Source organism: Ylistrum balloti, unplaced genomic scaffold (assembly GCF_031769215.1).
Source record: "Ylistrum balloti isolate Yb309-2 unplaced genomic scaffold, AGI_CSIRO_Ybal_v1 Utg369752, whole genome shotgun sequence".
NCBI classification, from domain to species: Eukaryota; Metazoa; Mollusca; class Bivalvia; order Pectinida; family Pectinidae; genus Ylistrum; species Ylistrum balloti.
The window spans coordinates 20,476-39,504 of record NW_026781955.1 but is presented as its reverse complement, the minus strand read 5'-3'; the positions used below and the strand labels follow the sequence as shown (position 1 = coordinate 39,504).

Here is a 19,029-nt window from a genome sequence, read left to right as displayed (position 1 = left end):
TTGTCGGTATACTTAGTCATTGTCTGTATACATAGTCATTGTCTGTATACTTAGTCATTGTCTGTATACTTAGTCATTGTCTGTATACTTAGTCAAAATTCTAATTTTAGTTTGGTTGACTCGTAATTCATTTAGTGAACATTTCTTTTGAGTCAAAGTGATTTTTAAACCCTTCAATTGTAAAGTAATAGAAAAGTCAGTTACTGTTTTTGAAAGTTAGCTTTTGTCTGAACATTAGCATGTCTTCCGAAGATACCAGTCAATACATACACAGAGTCAAATGTCACCTGTGTGTAACACATGGCTAATTATGGTGTATCAGTCCACACAACACATGTTTTCTGACAATTAATTACCACTTCATTTATCCAGTTATAGGCTAGCTTCTTAATTATTGTCGCCATCCTATAGCAATGACTTACCTGTACTTTAAACAAGTATCATGCTTATACAAGACATGAAAACAGTTAGCTTAGCTGCATGCATCTGTAGAAACGATGAAAACAAAACCATCAAACTAGTACAAACTTTTTGGCGAAATCTGACAATTCTGAGAGATACTAATTTTTGTACTTGTTTACCAAAGGACTGTGGCCGGGCAATTTGCTATATTTATTGCTTGGACAATGCTGTGCTGAAAGTATTTCCAACTGATAATCTATATCTGTAATTTCAAATGACAGATTAAATTACACTATTTGTAACATGGAATACCATGCTATCGCACTTCGTTTAACCGTAGTCATTGTCAGGAAACTGATATCATTAGCCTCATTTGGACACTTTGTTGGAGTCTAAATTTGGATAAGTTGAATATTTTCCACGATCCCTTGAATTTCGAGATAATGAGTTTCGACTGTATAGATATATGGCTATAAAAGCCTGCTTTCATTGCTTTGCTTATGAATGCCAAATGAACTCCAGTAATACATATAGGAGTTACAGAACATAATCAGCTTTCAATATCTTGAATGGTGTGATAAAATCGTTATCAAGTCATTCTGTGTCCAGTGGTAGTCTGTGCATAGGATTCAGATAATTCTATCAGACTTCTTATGCCGTTAGGTACAGTAAGGAACCCTGGAGTAAGTTTGGTTAGTTATATCAGTGTCATACTGAGCTACTGTCCCTCTGAATGTTGAATCCAATTTATCAGCAGTCTTTCACTGCTATGTTTTTATGAATTCATGACAAGAAAATGAAAACGGAGTTCTGAAACATTTGACAGTTAGAACAAAATTATGAAATATATCCTAATTTTCTCAGATGATAAATTCATGCTGCTGAATCCCTAGGGTGTCTGTTTATCTGTTACACAGACCTGTATTCTCTTCTTTGTTACAAGGTCCCTAGGGTGTCTGTTTATCTGTTACACAGACCTGTATTCTGATCTTTGTTACAAGGTCCCTAGGGTGTCTGTTTATCTGTTACACAGACCTGTATTCTGATCTTTGTTACAAGGTCCCTAGGGTGTCTGTTTATCTGTTACACAGACCTGTATTCTGTTCTTTGTTACAAGGTCCATAGGGTGTCTGTTTATCTGTTACACAGACCTGTATTCTGATCTTTGTTACAAGGTCCCTAGGGTGTCTGTTTATCTGTTACACAGACCTGTATTCTGATCTTTGTTACAAGGTCCCTAGGGTGTCTGTTTATCTGTTACACAGACCTGTATTCTGTTCTTTGTTACAAGGTCCCTAGGGTGTCTGTTTATCTGTTACACAGACCTGTATTCTGTTCTTTGTTACAAGGTCCCTAGGGTGTCTGTTTATCTGTTACACAGACCTGTATTCTGTTCTTTGTTACAAGGTCCATAGGGTGTCTGTTTATCTGTTACACAGACCTGTATTCTGTTCTTTGTTACAAGGTCCCTAGGGTGTCTGTTTATCTGTTACACAGACCTGTATTCTATTCTTTGTTACAAGGTCCATAGGGTGTCTGTTTATCTGTTACACAGACCTGTATTCTGTTCTTTGTTACAAGGTCCCTAGGGTGTCTGTTTATCTGTTACACAGACCTGTATTCTATACTTTGTTACAAAGTCCCTAGGGTGTCGATGTTTGTTACACAGACCTGTATTCTGTTCTTTGTTACAAGGTCCCTAGGGTGTCTGTTTATCTGTTACACAGACCTGTATTCTGTTCTTTGTTACAAGGTCCATAGGGTGTCTGTTTATCTGTTACACAGACCTGTATTCTGTTCTTTGTTACAAGGTCCCTAGGGTGTCTGTTTATCTGTTACACAGACCTGTATTCTCTTCTTTGTTACAAGGTCCATAGGGTGTCTGTTTATCTGTTACACAGACCTGTATTCTGTGCTTTGTTACAAGGTCCCTAGGGTGTCTGTTTATCTGTTACACACACCTGTATTCTGTTCTTTGTTACAAGGTCCCTAGGGTGTCTGTTTATCTGTTACACAGACCTGTATTCTCTTCTTTGTTACAAGGTCCATAGGGTATCTGTTTGTTACACAGACCTGTATTCTGTTCTTTGTTACAAGGTCCCTAGGGTGTCTGTTTATCTGTTACACAGACCTGTATTCTGTTCTTTGTTACAAGGTCCCTAGGGTGTCTGTTTATCTGTTACACACACCTGTATTCTGTTCTTTGTTACAAGGTCCCTAGGGTGTCTGTTTATCTGTTACACAGACCTGTATTCTGTTCTTTGTTACAAGGTCCCTAGGGTGTCTGTTTATCTGTTACACAGACCTGTATTCTGTTCTTTGTTACAAGGTCCCTAGGGTGTCTGTTTATCTGTTACACAGACCTGTATTCTATTCTTTGTTACAAGGTCCCTAGGGTGTCTGTTTATCTGTTACACAGACCTGTATTCTGTTCTTTGTTACAAGGTCCATAGGGTGTCTGTTTATCTGTTACACAGACCTGTATTCTATTCTTTGTTACAAGGTCCCTAGGGTGTCTGTTTATCTGTTACACAGACCTGTATTCTGTTCTTTGTTACAAGGTCCCTAGGGTGTCTGTTTATCTGTTACACAGACCTGTATTCTATTCTTTGTTACAAGGTCCCTAGGGTGTCTGTTTATCTGTTACACAGACCTGTATTCTGTTCTTTGTTACAAGGTCCCTAGGGTGTCTGTTTATCTGTTACACAGACCTGTATTCTATTCTTTGTTACAAGGTCCCTAGGGTGTCGATGTTTGTTACACAGACCTGTATTCTGTTCTTTGTTACAAGGTCCCTAGGGTGTCTGTTTATCTGTTACACAGACCTGTATTCTGTTCTTTGTTACAAGGTCCCTAGGGTGTCTGTTTATCTGTTACACAGACCTGTATTCTGTTCTTTGTTACAAGGTCCCTAGGGTGTCTGTTTATCTGTTACACAGACCTATTCTGTTACACAGACCACAGACCTGTATTCTGTTCTTTGTTACAAGGTCCCTAGGGTGTCTGTTTATCTGTTACACAGACCTGTATTCTGTTCTTTGTTACAAGGTCCATAGGGTGTCTGTTTATCTGTTACACAGACCTGTATTCTGTTCTTTGTTACAAGGTCCCTAGGGTGTCTGTTTATCTGTTACACACACCTGTATTCTGTTCTTTGTTACAAGGTCCCTAGGGTGTCTGTTTATCTGTTACACAGACCTGTATTCTATTCTTTGTTACAAGGTCCCTAGGTTATCTGTTTGTTACACACACCTGTATTCTGTTCTTTGTTACAAGGTCCCTAGGGTGTCTGTTTATCTGTTACACAGACCTGTATTCTGTTCTTTGTTACAAGGTCCCTAGGGTGTCTGTTTATCTGTTACACAGACCTGTATTCTATTCTTTGTTACAAGGTCCCTAGGGTGTCTGTTTATCTGTTACACAGACCTGTATTCTCTTCTTTGTTACAAGGTCCCTAGGGTGTCTGTTTATCTGTTACACAGACCTGTATTCTATTCTTTGATACAAGGTCCCTAGGGTGTCTGTTTATCTGTTACACAGATCTGTATTCTATTCTTTGTTACAAGGTCCCTAGGGTATCTGTTTATCTGTTACACAGACCTGTATTCTGTTCTTTGTTACAAGGTCCCTAGGGTGTCTGTTTATCTGTTACACAGACCTGTATTCTGTTCTTTGTTACAAGGTCCCTAGGGTGTCTGTTTATCTGTTACACAGACCTATATTCTGTTCTTTGTTACAAGGTCCATAGGGTATCTATGTTTGTTACACAGACCTGTATTCTGTTCTTTGTTACAAGGTCCATAGGGTATCTGTTTGTTACACAGACCTGTATTCTGTTCTTTGTTACAAGGTCCCTAGGGTGTCTATGTTTGTTACACAGGCCTGTATTCTGCTCTTTGTTACAAGGTCCCTAGGTTATCTGTTTGTTACACAGACCTTTATTCTGTTCTTTGTTACAAGGTCCCTAGGGTGTCTATGTTTGTTACACAGACCTGTATTCTGCTCTTTGTTACAAGGTCCATAGGGTATCTGTTTGTTACACAGACCTATATTCTGCTCTTTGTTACAAGGTCCCTAGCATATCTGTTTGTTACACATACCTGTATCCAAATCTTTCTTTGCAATGTAGCTATGATGTCTGCTAATCTGTTGCATGGACCTATATCCTGCTCTTTCAGTACAAAATTCTGCACGGCTTCTATGTCTGATAAAACCTGCTCAAAGTGATACCCTCAAACACCATTGTGAAGTATCACTGAGTGGAAAGAGGTATTTTACCTGTGGTTAATTCTTCCCAGTATAGATCGTGTGAAATAAAGGCATTGACTTTCATTCTGTTTTTATGTTCTACCATTTGTCTTGGAGAAACGAGTCTTATTTTAGAACTGCATTTTCATTATCTCCTAACCTTTATCTTGTTAGTGAAGTTAAGCATGAAAATTGTCCCTATTGATAGATAATGTTTCCATGACATCGGTTGCCAGGGTGACCTGTATTATACAACATTGTCCATTTATTTCATCTTTGGTTTTTACAGACGACATTCAAGACAAAAGGTGCCACGAAAGGTGATTCAAATAAGAAGCTGAAGATGCAGATCTGGTGTGGTGTTGTAACAATAGTGTTGGTGGAGGGACGAAATCTAGTGCCCATGGATAACAATGGCTACAGTGATCCCTATGTCAAGTTCAGATTGGGTGCTGAGAAGTACAAGAGCAAGGTAGACTGGAATGGTTCTAATTCAACATTGGATTACATGTTTGCTTCTCATTTTCGTTTAATTCTGTTTTAGAAATGCTAAGCTTGTCCTAAAATAGGATGTTTAATATCTTGGTACCAAGTAAGATGGCAATGTATTTTACAAAACCTAGTTTTCATGAACTGTACGTGTAGATGCCTCTGCATTGCTGAGAGGCCTCAAATTATAGCTCTTTGGTGAATACAACTATTTTTCTCAGAGATGTTCTCTTATGAATCTTCAGTGTTTCATTTGCTTGAGTCTTACAGCCTGTATAAATTGGGAAAACTGAGCAATGTTTCTTTAAAATTGGGAAAATAACACCTTTCTATCACTGGAAAACAACCTGTTTTGACTGTGAAATAGGACAAAACCTACAAATTACTGCTTATTGAATTCTACTCTCTTTCCCTAAGATATCATCATGCAAACCTTGTTATGTTACAGAAAGACTCTCGTAAACCTGGTTGACTCCATGTATAATTTATTTTGTGATAGCACAAGTTTTTAATGAAAGATCTTATATTCTCATCGTTTTGATCATTGTTTGATTTTGTGATAGTTTAAAACAAAAACGCTGAACCCTACCTGGTTGGAACAGTTTGATCTACGTATGTATGACGACCAAAGTCGTAATCTGGAGATCACAGTCTACGACCACGATGTCACTGGGCGTGATGACTTTATGGGAAGGTAAATTTATACTTACGAAGTCAAAATTTTCAAATTTTTACCCAAGAGATGTTGTATGGTGTCAATATTGGTCTATTTGTCATATAAGGATTAATGTAAGACTGTTGTAGGAACACATATATCCAATATTTAAATGACTTGAGGCTGTATAGATTATTGCAGTGTTAGCAACATACTGGTAATTACAGAAGATTTTCACATTTTGACATTTTATCTTAAAGATAAATTAGGAATAAGTGAGATCAATTTTATGTCTCCTTTTTAATTGGTGTGGTGTATGGATAATTGTGAATGTTATTTTATTATATTTTAACTGAAATGATTACGTATTGATAAAGGCGTCACATGGGAAATTTTACTTCAAAAAGATATTGATTCTTACAGTACTATAAGAAGGAGGCTTACACAAACATTTTGCAGCCTCCCACAAACACGCAAAGTCAACATATACACTCAACTCGCATATACTGGGAAGCCATCTTTATAGCTGTTGATAGGATGTTAAATCATAAAAAAAACAAAACAGGTTTACAATATTTAAGTAAATCAATTTGAGTTAAGAAAATATTAGATAATTTAGAATCTTGTGACTGAACTGATTAGAATAACCATGTACCACAAGTTGGTCCAGATAGATCTAACTTCATGTGACATTTTATACAGAATACAAGTAAATTCCCTTTATAGAAAAATTCTTCAGAGTTTCTTGTAAGAGGGTTTTGAAAGGCTTGAATCTATGACATATATATATATATATTATAACAATATTAGTAGAAACTGTTATGGAAAACTTACCCTAACCATTTTATTACTTTTTGAAAAGTTTGAAAAATCTTGATGGAGTTTCCTTTGGGAACTGACTGTCTTTGGAGAATTACAAGATTCCCCTAAAATTTGATGTGTTGTGTCAAATGTTTTTGATTTTCGTCACATTTATTTTTAATTTTTCCAGAGCTGTGATTGACCTGTCGCAGGTGAAACATGAGGTGACACATACATTTGACCAGGCCCTGGAGGATGGGGCTGGCATCATCAAGATACTGCTGACTGTTAGTGGAACATGTGGCACAGAGACAATCTCTGACCTCGCCAACTTTACCACAAACCCTCGTGATCGTGAGGAAACCGTGAACAAATATGTAAGACCTGAAATCTTCTGAACACTGTATATTGAGAAACATTTGCTCGGGTGACGTTTTTATCTCCTGGTGTTTCATTCATCCTTAAACAACAAAGACATATAGTTCAGCTTTTAACATAAAAACTTTGCCCACCTTTTAAATTCACTTTATTAGCTGTAGAGTGAAATCAATGAAAGTAACCCTGAGTTGCAAGTTTCTCTCTACACAGTGAAATTCCATTTAGTCAAGCACTAGAGATCGAAAGGTTGCTCATTCAAACTACAGTGGGGTCGTTTTATCCATTTCTTTCTTATTTATAACCATGATTGGTAAAAATTGGAACACCATGTCCAAGTAGAATTCTGTAATAGAAAAAGAATGAATGTGATCCTCTAGACGAGTGTAGTGATAGGAGCCATATAGGGAAAAAATATTCAGATTTTGAAAAAAAAAAAAAGAAAAAGAAAAACTTTAATATTCTGGAAATACTTGTGTGGTCTAATTCTTTCAGATATCTCTAGAGATCTTAAAAATGAAAATTATTCAAGCCATGTCCTTGGAACACTCCATTGTTCTCAGGGATGGGATGAAGTTTATTTTATGTTCTCAGAGATGGGATGAAGTTTATTTTATGTTCTCAGAGATGGGATGAAGTTCATTTTATGTTCTCAGAGATGGGATGAAGTTCATTTTATGTTCTCAGAGATGGGATGAAGTTCATTTTATGTTCTCAGAGATGGGATGAAGTTTATTTTGTGTTCTCAGAGATGGGATGAAGTTTATTTTATGTTCTCAGGGATGGGATGAAGTTCATTTTATGTTCTCAGAGATGGGATGAAGTTCATTTTATGTTCTCAGAGATGGGATGAAGTTTATTTTATGTTCTCAGGGATGGGATGAAGTTTATTTTATGTTCTCAGAGATGGGATGAAGTTTATTTTATGTTCTCAGAGATGGGATGAAGTTTATTTTATGTTCTCAGAGATGGGATGAAGTTTATTTTGTGTTCTAGGAGATGGGATGAAGTTTATTTTATGTTCTCAGAGATGGGATGAAGTTTATTTTGTGTTCTAGGAGATGGGATGAAGTTTATTTTATGTTCTCAGAGATGGGATGAAGTTCATTTTATGTTCTCAGGGATGGGATGAAGTTTATTTTATGTTCTCAGAGATGGGATGAAGTTTATTTTATGTTCTCAGGGATGGGATGAAGTTCATTTTATGTTCTCAGAGATGGGATGAAGTTTATTTTGTGTTCTCAGAGATGGGATGAAGTTTATTTTATGTTCTCAGAGATGGGATGAAGTTCATTTTATGTTCTCAGAGATGGGATGAAGTTTATTTTGTGTTCTCATTTTATGTTCTCAGAGATGGGATGAAGTTCATTTTATGTTCTCAGAGATGGGATGAAGTTTATTTTATGTTCTCAGGGATGGGATGAAGTTTATTTTATGTTCTCAGAGATGGGATGAAGTTTATTTTATGTTCTCAGAGATGGGATGAAGTTTATTTTATGTTCTCAGAGATGGGATGAAGTTCATTTTATGTTCTCAGAGATGGGATGAAGTTTATTTTGTGTTCTAGGAGATGGGATGAAGTTTATTTTATGTTCTCAGAGATGGGATGAAGTTTATTTTGTGTTCTAGGAGATGGGATGAAGTTTATCAGAGGTGGGATGAAGTTTATTTTGTGTTCTCAGGGATGGGATGAAGTTTATTTTATGTTCTAGGAGATGGGATGAAGTTCATTTTATGTTCTCAGGGATGGGATGAAGTTTATTTTATGTTCTAGGAGATGGGATGAAGTTTATTTTATGTTCTCAGAGATGGGATGAAGTTTAAGTTTATTTTTTGTTCTCAGGGATGGGATGAAGTTTATTTTATGTTCTCAGGATGGGATGAAGTTTATTTTATGTTCTCAGAGATGGGATGAAGTTTATTTTATGTTCTCAGATGATGGTTCATGAAGTTTATTTTGTGTTCTCAGGGATGGGATGAAGTTTATTTTATGTTCTCATTTTATGTTCTCAGAGATGGGATGAAGTTTATTTTATGTTCTCGGAGATGGGATGAAGTTGATTTTATGTTCTAGGAGATGGGATAGGAGATGGGATGAAGTTTATTTTATGTTCTAGGAGATGGGATGAAGTTTATTTTGTGTTCTCAGGGATGGGATGAAGTTTATTTTATGTTCTAGGAGATGGGATGAAGTTTATTTTATGTTCTCAGAGATGGGATGAAGTTCATTTTATGTTCTCAGAGATGGGATGAAGTTTATTTTATGTTCTCAGAGATGGGATGAAGTTTATTTTGTGTTCTAGGAGATGGGATGAAGTTTATTTTATGTTCTAGGAGATGGGATGAAGTTTATTTTATGTTCTCAGAGATGGGATGAAGTTTATTTTATGTTCTCAGAGATGGGATGAAGTTTATTTTATGTTCTCAGGGATGGGATGAAGTTTATTTTGTGTTCTCAGAGATGGGATGAAGTTTATTTTATGTTCTCAGAGATGGGATGAAGTTTATTTTATGTTCTCAGAGATGGGATGAAGTTTATTTTATGTTCTCAGGGATGGGATGAAGTTTATTTTATGTTCTCAGAGATGGGATGAAGTTTATTTTATGTTCTCAGAGATGGGATGAAGTTTATTTTGTGTTCTAGGAGATGGGATGAAGTTTATTTTATGTTCTCAGAGATGGGATGAAGTTTATTTTATGTTCTCAGAGATGGGATGAAGTTTATTTTATGTTCTCAGAGATGGGATGAAGTTTATTTTGTGTTCTCAGAGATGGGATGAAGTTTATTTTATGTTCTCAGAGATGGGATGAAGTTTATTTTATGTTCTCAGAGATGGGATGAAGTTTATTTTATGTTCTCAGAGATGGGATGAAGTTTATTTTATGTTCTCAGAGATGGGATGAAGTTTATTTTATGTTCTCGGAGATGGGATGAAGTTTATTTTATGTTCTCAGAGATGGGATAAAATTTATTTTATGTTCTCGGAGATGGGATGAAGTTTATTTTATGTTCTCAGAGATGGGATGAAGTTTATTTTATGTTCTCAGAGATGGGATGAAGTTTATTTTGTGTTCTCAGAGATGGGATGAAGTTTATTTTATGTTCTCAGAGATGGGATGAAGTTTATTTTGTGTTCTCAGAGATGGGATGAAGTTTATTTTATGTTCTCAGAGATGGGATGAAGTTTATTTTATGTTCTCAGAGATGGGATGAAGTTCATTTTATGTTCTCAGAGATGGGATGAAGTTTATTTTGTGTTCTCAGAGATGGGATGAAGTTTATTTTATGTTCTCAGAGATGGGATAAAGTTTATTTTATGTTCTCGGAGATGGGATGAAGTTTATTTTGTGTTCTAGGAGATGGGATGAAGTTTATTTTATGTTCTCAGAGATGGGATGAAGTTTATTTTGTGTTCTCAGAGATGGGATGAAGTTTATTTTGTGTTCTCAGAGATGGGATGAAGTTTATTTTATGTTCTCAGAGATGGGATGAAGTTTATTTTATGTTCTCAGAGATGGGATGAAGTTTATTTTATGTTCTCAGAGATGGGATGAAGTTTATTTTATGTTCTCAGAGATGGGATGAAGTTTATTTTATGTTCTCAGAGATGGGATGAAGTTCATTTTATGTTCTCAGAGATGGGATGAAGTTTATTTTATGTTCTCAGAGATGGGATGAAGTTTATTTTATGTTCTCAGAGATGGGATAAAGTTTATTTTATGTTCTCAGAGATGGGATGAAGTTTATTTTATGTTCTCAGAGATGGGATGAAGTTTATTTTATGTTCTCAGAGATGGGATGAAGTTTATTTTATGTTCTAGGAGATGGGATGAAGTTTATTTTATGTTCTCAGAGATGGGATGAAGTTTATTTTATGTTTTCAGAGATGGGATGAAGTTCATTTTATGTTCTCAGAGATGGGATGAAGTTTATTTTATGTTCTCAGAGATGGGATGAAGTTTATTTTATGTTCTCAGAGATGGGATGAAGTTTATTTTATGTTCTCAGAGATGGGATGAAGTTTATTTTATGTTCTCAGGGATGGGATGAAGTTTATTTTGTGTTCTCAGAGATGGGATGAAGTTTATTTTGTGTTCTCAGAGATGGGATGAAGTTTATTTTATGTTCTCAGAGATGGGATGAAGTTTATTTTATGTTCTCAGAGATGGGATGAAGTTTATTTTATGTTCTCAGAGATGGGATGAAGTTTATTTTGTGTTCTCAGAGATGGGATGAAGTTTATTTTATGTTCTCAGAGATGGGATGAAGTTCATTTTATGTTCTCAGGGATGGGATGAAGTTTATTTTATGTTCTCAGAGATGGGATGAAGTTTATTTTATGTTCTCAGAGATGGGATGAAGTTTCTTTTAGTTCATATAAAAAATCAAAAACAGTGATCAGTTTCCAACATCATGTATGATTATGATAATTTGATGACATTTGAGTGTTGAAATGTGTTGACTCTATTAGAAATCTTCATTGTCAGTTGGCTGTTTAAATGTTCTAGAACATCTTTACACTTTGATCATGAATACCTTATATAGCTGGATATAGACAGTTGACTGTAACATTGGGACACTTTTTTGTGATGATGTGGTACTGAATGAATGAAATAAGAAACAGTATGTTTTGGGATAATTAGTTTGACCCCCAGCAGTTCTACTGGAGGGAATTATGAGCTGCACTCCACTTCTCCAACCACCTTTGCCACAACTTTGTTTTATGCCTTATGACATCTGGGATGCTGGAAGTCTTAAGTAGTCTTGTAATAAACTAGTTGGGTCTCTTGCCTCGGTTGAAATATCAGTTCTGAAATTTGATAAAATGTAGAGAGAGGGTCAGGTACTTTGACTAGAGTGAATTACTGTTTAGATATACTTTAAGATTTCTCCTCTGGATTTTTTTTACTTTCTGCTTGGAACATTTTAGTTTTTGTATTGATTTTCCTGGTCTACTACAAACACGCATCAATACTATTTTGTCCTCAAGGCATGTGATATAACTGTCTGGGTCTAAAACGTCTAAACGTAGACAGATTCATGCAAAATTTTATCTATCTAACAAGTTTCAAGGCCAGTATTTTTTTTTTATCTGACTAGTGATTCAGAAGTAATCATGTGATATTGTGACATATTGGTTTGGGGCACAATGTTTGTATAATATTGATCAAGGCGACCTCTTCCTGTTTAATTTATCAGTAACTATATCCTAGTGTTGAAGGGCATCAATGACTGATGTAGATCAATCTGACTACAATCATTATATATATATATATATATATATATATATATAATAAATCTTTATACTTATCTCCTTCTATGAAGTGATACAAGATATACCTTTATGTGTCAGCATGTCTGGTCAGTTTTTATTTAGCATTTAGGTGATTAAAGAATCACATATATACATTTATACAATTTAACATGATTATGTGCCATTATTATAACACAAAGTGGTAAAGTACATTTAAAATCTATTATCTTATAACACAAAGTGGTAAAGTACATTTAAAATCTATTATCTTATAACACAAAGTGGTAAAGTACATTTAAAATCTATTATCTTATAACACAAAGTGGTAAAGTACATTTAAAATCTATTATCTTATAACACAAAGTGGTAAAGTACATTTAAAATCTATTATCTTATAACACAAAGTGGTAAAGTACATTTAAAATCTACTATCTTATAACACAAAGTGGTAAAGTACATTTAAAATCTACTATCTTATAACACAAAGTGGTAAAGTACATTTAAAATCTATTATCTTATAACACAAAGTGGTAAAGTACATTTAAAATCTATTATCTTATAACACAAAGTGGTAAAGTACATTTAAAATCTTCTATCTTATAACACAAAGTGGTAAAGTACATTTAAAATCTACTATCTTATAACACAAAGTGGTAAAGTACATTTAAAATCTATTATCTTATAACACAAAGTGGTAAAGTACATTTAAAATCTTCTATCTTATAACACAAAGTGGTAAAGTACATTTAAAATCTATTATCTTATAACACAAAGTGGTAAAGTACATTTAAAATCTATTATCTTATAACACAAAGTGGTAAAGTACATTTAAAATCTATTATCTTATAACACAAAGTGGTAAAGTACATTTAAAATCTTCTATCTTATAACACAAAGTGGTAAAGTACATTTAAAATCTATTATCTTATAACACAAAGTGGTAAAGTACATTTAAAATCTATTATCTTATAACACAAAGTGGTAAAGTACATTTAAAATCTTCTATCTTATAACACAAAGTGGTAAAGTACATTTAAAATCTACTATCTTATAACACAAAGTGGTAAAGTACATTTAAAATCTATTATCTTATAACACAAAGTGGTAAAGTACATTTAAAATCTATTATCTTATAACACAAAGTGGTAAAGTACATTTAAAATCTTCTATCTTATAACACAAAGTGGTAAAGTACATTTAAAATCTATTATCTTATAACACAAAGTGGTAAAGTACATTTAAAATCTATTATCTTATAACACAAAGTGGTAAAGTACATTTAAAATCTATTATCTTATAACACAAAGTGGTAAAGTACATTTAAAATCTATTATCTTATAACACAAAGTGGTAAAGTACATTTAAAATCTACTATCTTATAACACAAAGTGGTAAAGTACATTTAAAATCTTCTATCTTATAACACAAAGTGGTAAAGTACATTTAAAATCTATTATCTTATAACACAAAGTGGTAAAGTACATTTAAAATCTTCTATCTTATAACACAAAGTGGTAAAGTACATTTAAAATCTATTATCTTATAACACAAAGTGGTAAAGTACATTTAAAATCTACTATCTTATAACACAAAGTGGTAAAGTACATTTAAAATCTACTATCTTATAACACAAAGTGGTAAAGTACATTTAAAATCTACTATCTTATAACACAAAGTGATAAAGTACATTTAAAATCTACTATCTTATAACACAAAGTGGTAAAGTACATTTAAAATCTACTATCTTATAACACAAAGTGATAAAGTACATTTAAAATCTATTATCTTATAACACAAAGTGATAAAGTACATTTAAAATCTATTATCTTATAACACAAAGTGGTAAAGTACATTTAAAATCTACTATCTTATAACACAAAGTGATAAAGTACATTTAAAATCTACTATCTTATAACACAAAGTGGTAAAGTACATTTAAAATCTATTATCTTATAACACAAAGTGATAAAGTACATTTAAAATCTATTATCTTATAACACAAAGTGGTAAAGTACATTTAAAATCTACTATCTTATAACACAAAGTGGTAAAGTACATTTAAAATCTACTATCTTATAACACAAAGTGATAAAGTACATTTAAAATCTATTATCTTATAACACAAAGTGATAAAGTACATTTAAAATCTATTATCTTATAACACAAAGTGGTAAAGTACATTTAAAATCTATTATCTTGACCGTTGACTTTTGATTCCTACCATTTTGTTTATTCACTTAAATAAATAATAGCACTGATAATGGAATATACAGATTGTCATGTAATTAGTCACTGTGTGATCACCATTTTTCTTCAGCAGTTTTGTAAACTTGACCTTTGACTTCAACTATTTTGGTCACTAATTCAATTTTCAAACAGAGGTCACACAATTTGATATAACTAATGACACTGGGATTGTAGTCTTTGTAAAATTATGTGATCATTAATTATGATATTTCTCTCAGAAGAGGTACTGTAGCAAGGGTGATTTTTAGTAACCATTAGAACCATTTCAACCTTGACCTCTATGACCTTGGTTTGAGGGTAGAAGTTTGGCGTTCATGTTTGACATTCATGTATCTGATTTAGTTACAAATCCTGAATAAATATTATGGTTTTGATGCAATTTTCTCTTAAACTGTTGTGTGATTATTGGAGTGAGTTGTTCCATTTAATTTTTGCAGAACTTAAAAAGTTCCTTCAAAAATTTGAAAGACATTGGCTGGCTCCAAGTTAAAGGTAGGTGAGATGGAGACAATTATGAGATCATAAATCAACCCCATGCTGAGTCAATGATGTTCAAATTAGTTCCATCACCTGCTAAATTGTTAAAAAAATATTACAGATTATCAATTTTTGTAACTAGCATGTTAGGAAGGTAATGGTTGTTAATGTTTTGTTACATTGTAGATATTTAAAACTGAAATCAACAAATAACTTTGAGATAGTTTATGTTTGAATGCAGTCAGCACCTGTTGGCTAGATATTGGGATTCTTTTATAGTAATACCACAGTTCCAGTGTCTACTGTGTTAATTATTCATCAGTGACTAGCTGAGAATTGTGTATCACAGTGTAGGTAATAATTACCACAAACAACCTCCTCATAGATCTCCTGATGCATGTATGTGTTGATTACCTATGTAAGTTTGTAAACTGATCCTTAAAGGTTATGTATACCCCCCTATTCCTGGCAAATTGGAAAAAGTGTTGGGGGGGCTTATTTGCGGGAGGGGGCTTATTTGCGGTGAAATACAGGAATTGAAATTGTTAGATAAATTCAATATGATATGGATATCTATGTCAGACTTTGAAATGTTATTATATGTTGTAAGCATGCTGAAAACATGCTGAAAAGATGATTTTGTGCCACCAAACTGCTCTGTTGTACTGGGGATTAGATTTGCATGCCTCTAGGGGTCTGATTACGATAAGTTTTTTGTTTTAGTTTTACTCTGTGTGACACAGGACGTTACTTTGGATAATGTTCAGAGTCAGTTTGGTTGTATTCTGTGTATGTACAATATATTTTGATTGATTAATGATTTCTGTCTCATGGCAGTGTTCCGTGCTCAAAACCTGGCGTCTGCTGATATAGGAGGAAAGAGTGATCCGTTCTGTGTGTTAGAACTCGTCAACTCTCGATTACAGACACAAACCGAGTACAAAACTCTTAACCCAGAGTGGAACAAGGTCTTCACATTGTAAGTCAAAAGAGATGTGGGTCACATGAATGTCATGTGACATTGTTTTTTATGAAATGTTTTTACCTTAAATATTCTAATGCTTTCTGAGAAAAAAAATAAGGAATATAAAAATCACACGCCATCTGTGTGAAAGGCCATACTATATCACAGCAATGGCAATCATAAACATATGAATGTTGTATTATGATCATGTGATACTTGATATTTCAGCAATGTGAAGGACATCCATTCTGTGTTGGAGGTGACTGTATATGATGAGGACAGAGACAAAAAAGTGGAGTTCTTAGGGAAAGTGGCCATCCCTATTCTCAACGTAAGTGTTGATCACTGAAATAGGTTATAACTCTGTGAGTATAAATATGGCTGATATTTGATTGTATAAATATCACAGGGTCTTCATAACAGATTGCTCACTATCTTGAAATTATTCAATACATTATCTTTTCCTTGTTGTACATCTAAATTTCATTTCTTTAATCTTTAATGGATTTGATGTGACACCTTATCTTTAATGGATTTAGATGTGACACCTTATCTTTAATGGATTTTGATGTGACACCTTATCTTTAATGGATTTTGATGTGACACCTTATCTTTAATGGATTTTGATGTGACACCTTATCTTTAATGGATTTGATGTGACACCTTATCTTTAATGGTTTTGATGTGACACCTTATCAATTTCTTATCATCAAAATCACCTATCTTTCAGATAAAACGATGTGAAAGACGATGGTACTCACTAAAGGACAAGAAGCTGATGCGGAGAGGGAAAGGAGTAATTCAACTGGAATTGGACTTTGTGTACAATCATGTAAGTAGCAAACTTACAGGAAAACAATATGTCAATCAAAGTAATACCTCTAAATAGGTTAGATAGGGTGAACATAGTGTAGGTCATTAATAATCAAAGTACTGAACATCAGTTTATCAGGATTTACATTTTATATCCGTATAAGTAAATGAGGAGAAACGAGTATGCTATGTGATATGTAAATGAGCAATTTTATATGAAATTAAAATGAGTATATTTTGTCATATTTAAATGAGTATGGTAGATTTTATATTTTTGTACCGTTACAGTTGAAGGCAGCAATCCGTACAGTGAATCCTAAAGAAGAGAAATATATGCAACCTGATCCCAAGTTTAAAATATCTGTAAGTCCTAGATTGACCTATCTGGAAATCATCCTCAATTTTAGCTTCCTTTACAGGATACACATGTTTACTTGTCTGAAAAAAAAAAATGTTTTCAATCTGACTTTACGATTATCAGACAAATGACTCAGCTGAAAGAGCATACCTCAGTTGAGTAAGAATATTGCACTTTAACACTAGCTTTAAATTGAGTTCTGTTGTGATGCTCACTTTTCTTAAGCTAGGGTTACTTATCAAACCCAAAGATTTATTATATAGAACTGTAAGGATATGATAGTTACCTCCCTTGTTTAAACAAAATAACACATCAATACCAAACAATGTAAATTTTGAAATATTGATTTTCAGGTGATGAAAAGGAACATTGACCGTGTATCCCAGCTAGCTAGCTCTTTTATTGAGGGAGGCAAGTTTATCCAGAGCTGTTTTGATTGGGAATCTCGAGCACGGAGTATATCTGCCTTTATAGTGAGTAACACTACTTATCTCCCTTTATTTAATGATAGGACAGTACTGTTTCGCTGTATTGATTTACACTTTAGACAGAACAACGTATTTTAAATAGGACTTCAATCTTTGAGACAGTAATGATGATAAATGGATGCAGTGCAGTGTTTACATTAGATTAACCTTTAAAGCACACCTTCCTAATAGGCAAGTTCGGGTATGCTCTGGTGCAACACATTTTTTCTTCTTCTGTTTAATAGCCATGAGGTCTAGAATCAACATGTTTGGCAAGTAGTAGGCTGGGATAAAGGGCTTTTAATTTTGTTCAAATGAATGACTTTCTGTTCACATTAATGACCTTGAACCTTCAAGGTCAAAATGATGAAAGGTACAAAAAATTATTAAATAACGTCTGTAACACAACCAAACGGTCCAGAGTTATGTTACTTACAATATACATGGAAGATGGAGTACTAAGTTCTAGATGAAAGATGCAGGAATATACTTTTCAAAGAATTCTCTTTATAAGGAGCAGAACAGGTAAGTAAAAAAACATGCCTATTTGGTCCTTTATATCTAAGTATACTTTGACTTTTACCTTTGAATTCATCAACCTAAATAAAGGATATTTTGTTACCTGTCTACAATGTCATCAGACTTTGAGTTTGTTGATCTTGATTTTTGACTGTATTAACATAAGCTTTTGGTAAATTTGTTGACCTTTGACCTTGCAGGCCTACCTTGTGATAGTTTGGTGCTTTGAGCTTTATATGCTTCCGATCACACTGTTGATCATCTTCCTCAAAAACTTCATTATCGTGTCTGTCACCGGAGCCTTCAACACCAGCACCAACATTGAGGATGTAAGTAAGATAAGGGTACTATTCTATCTTTTTGATAAAGCTCTTCTCAAAACCTAAAAATTTGATATAATGCCATTCCAGTCAAACCTCGATATAATGCCATCCCAGTTAACTTTGATATAATGCCATCCCAGTTAACCTTACTGTAATGTCATCCCAGTCAAACCTAGATATAATGCCATCCCAGTAAACCTTGATAAAATGTCATCCCAGTTAACCTTGATATAATGTCATCTCAGTAAACCTTGATATAATGTCATCCCAGTTTACCTTGACATAATGTCATCTCAGTTAACCTTGGTATAATGTCATCTCAGTAAACCTTGATATAATGTCATCCCAGTTAACCTTGATATAATGTCATCTCAAATAACCTTCATATAATGTCATCTTAGTTGACCATCATATAATGTCATCTCAGTTAACCTTGATATAATACCATCCCAGTTAACCTTGATATAATATCATCCCAGTTAACCTTGACATAATGTCATCCCAGTTTACCTTGACATAATGTCATCTCAGTTAACCTTGATATAATGTCATCTCAGTAAACCTTGATATAATGTCATCCCAGTTAACCTTGACATAATGTCATCTCAAATAACCTTCATATAATGTCATCTTAGT

At 33.8% G+C, this 19,029-nt stretch overlaps 1 protein-coding gene across 1 annotated transcript in view; it reads left to right on the top strand.

Annotated features, from left to right (window-relative positions):
- LOC132543278 (multiple C2 and transmembrane domain-containing protein 1-like) overlaps positions 1-19,029 on the top strand; it is a 57,874-nt gene that overhangs the window by 27,029 nt on the left and 11,816 nt on the right. The window contains exons 5-14 of the mRNA XM_060206761.1: positions 4,940-5,122; positions 5,703-5,833; positions 6,786-6,972; positions 14,910-14,964; positions 15,787-15,928; positions 16,142-16,244; positions 16,644-16,745; positions 17,015-17,089; positions 17,438-17,557; positions 18,271-18,399. Coding sequence (XP_060062744.1) covers positions 4,940-5,122; positions 5,703-5,833; positions 6,786-6,972; positions 14,910-14,964; positions 15,787-15,928; positions 16,142-16,244; positions 16,644-16,745; positions 17,015-17,089; positions 17,438-17,557; positions 18,271-18,399 — 1,227 coding nt within the window. The remainder of the gene's footprint in view (positions 1-4,939; positions 5,123-5,702; positions 5,834-6,785; positions 6,973-14,909; positions 14,965-15,786; positions 15,929-16,141; positions 16,245-16,643; positions 16,746-17,014; positions 17,090-17,437; positions 17,558-18,270; positions 18,400-19,029) is intronic.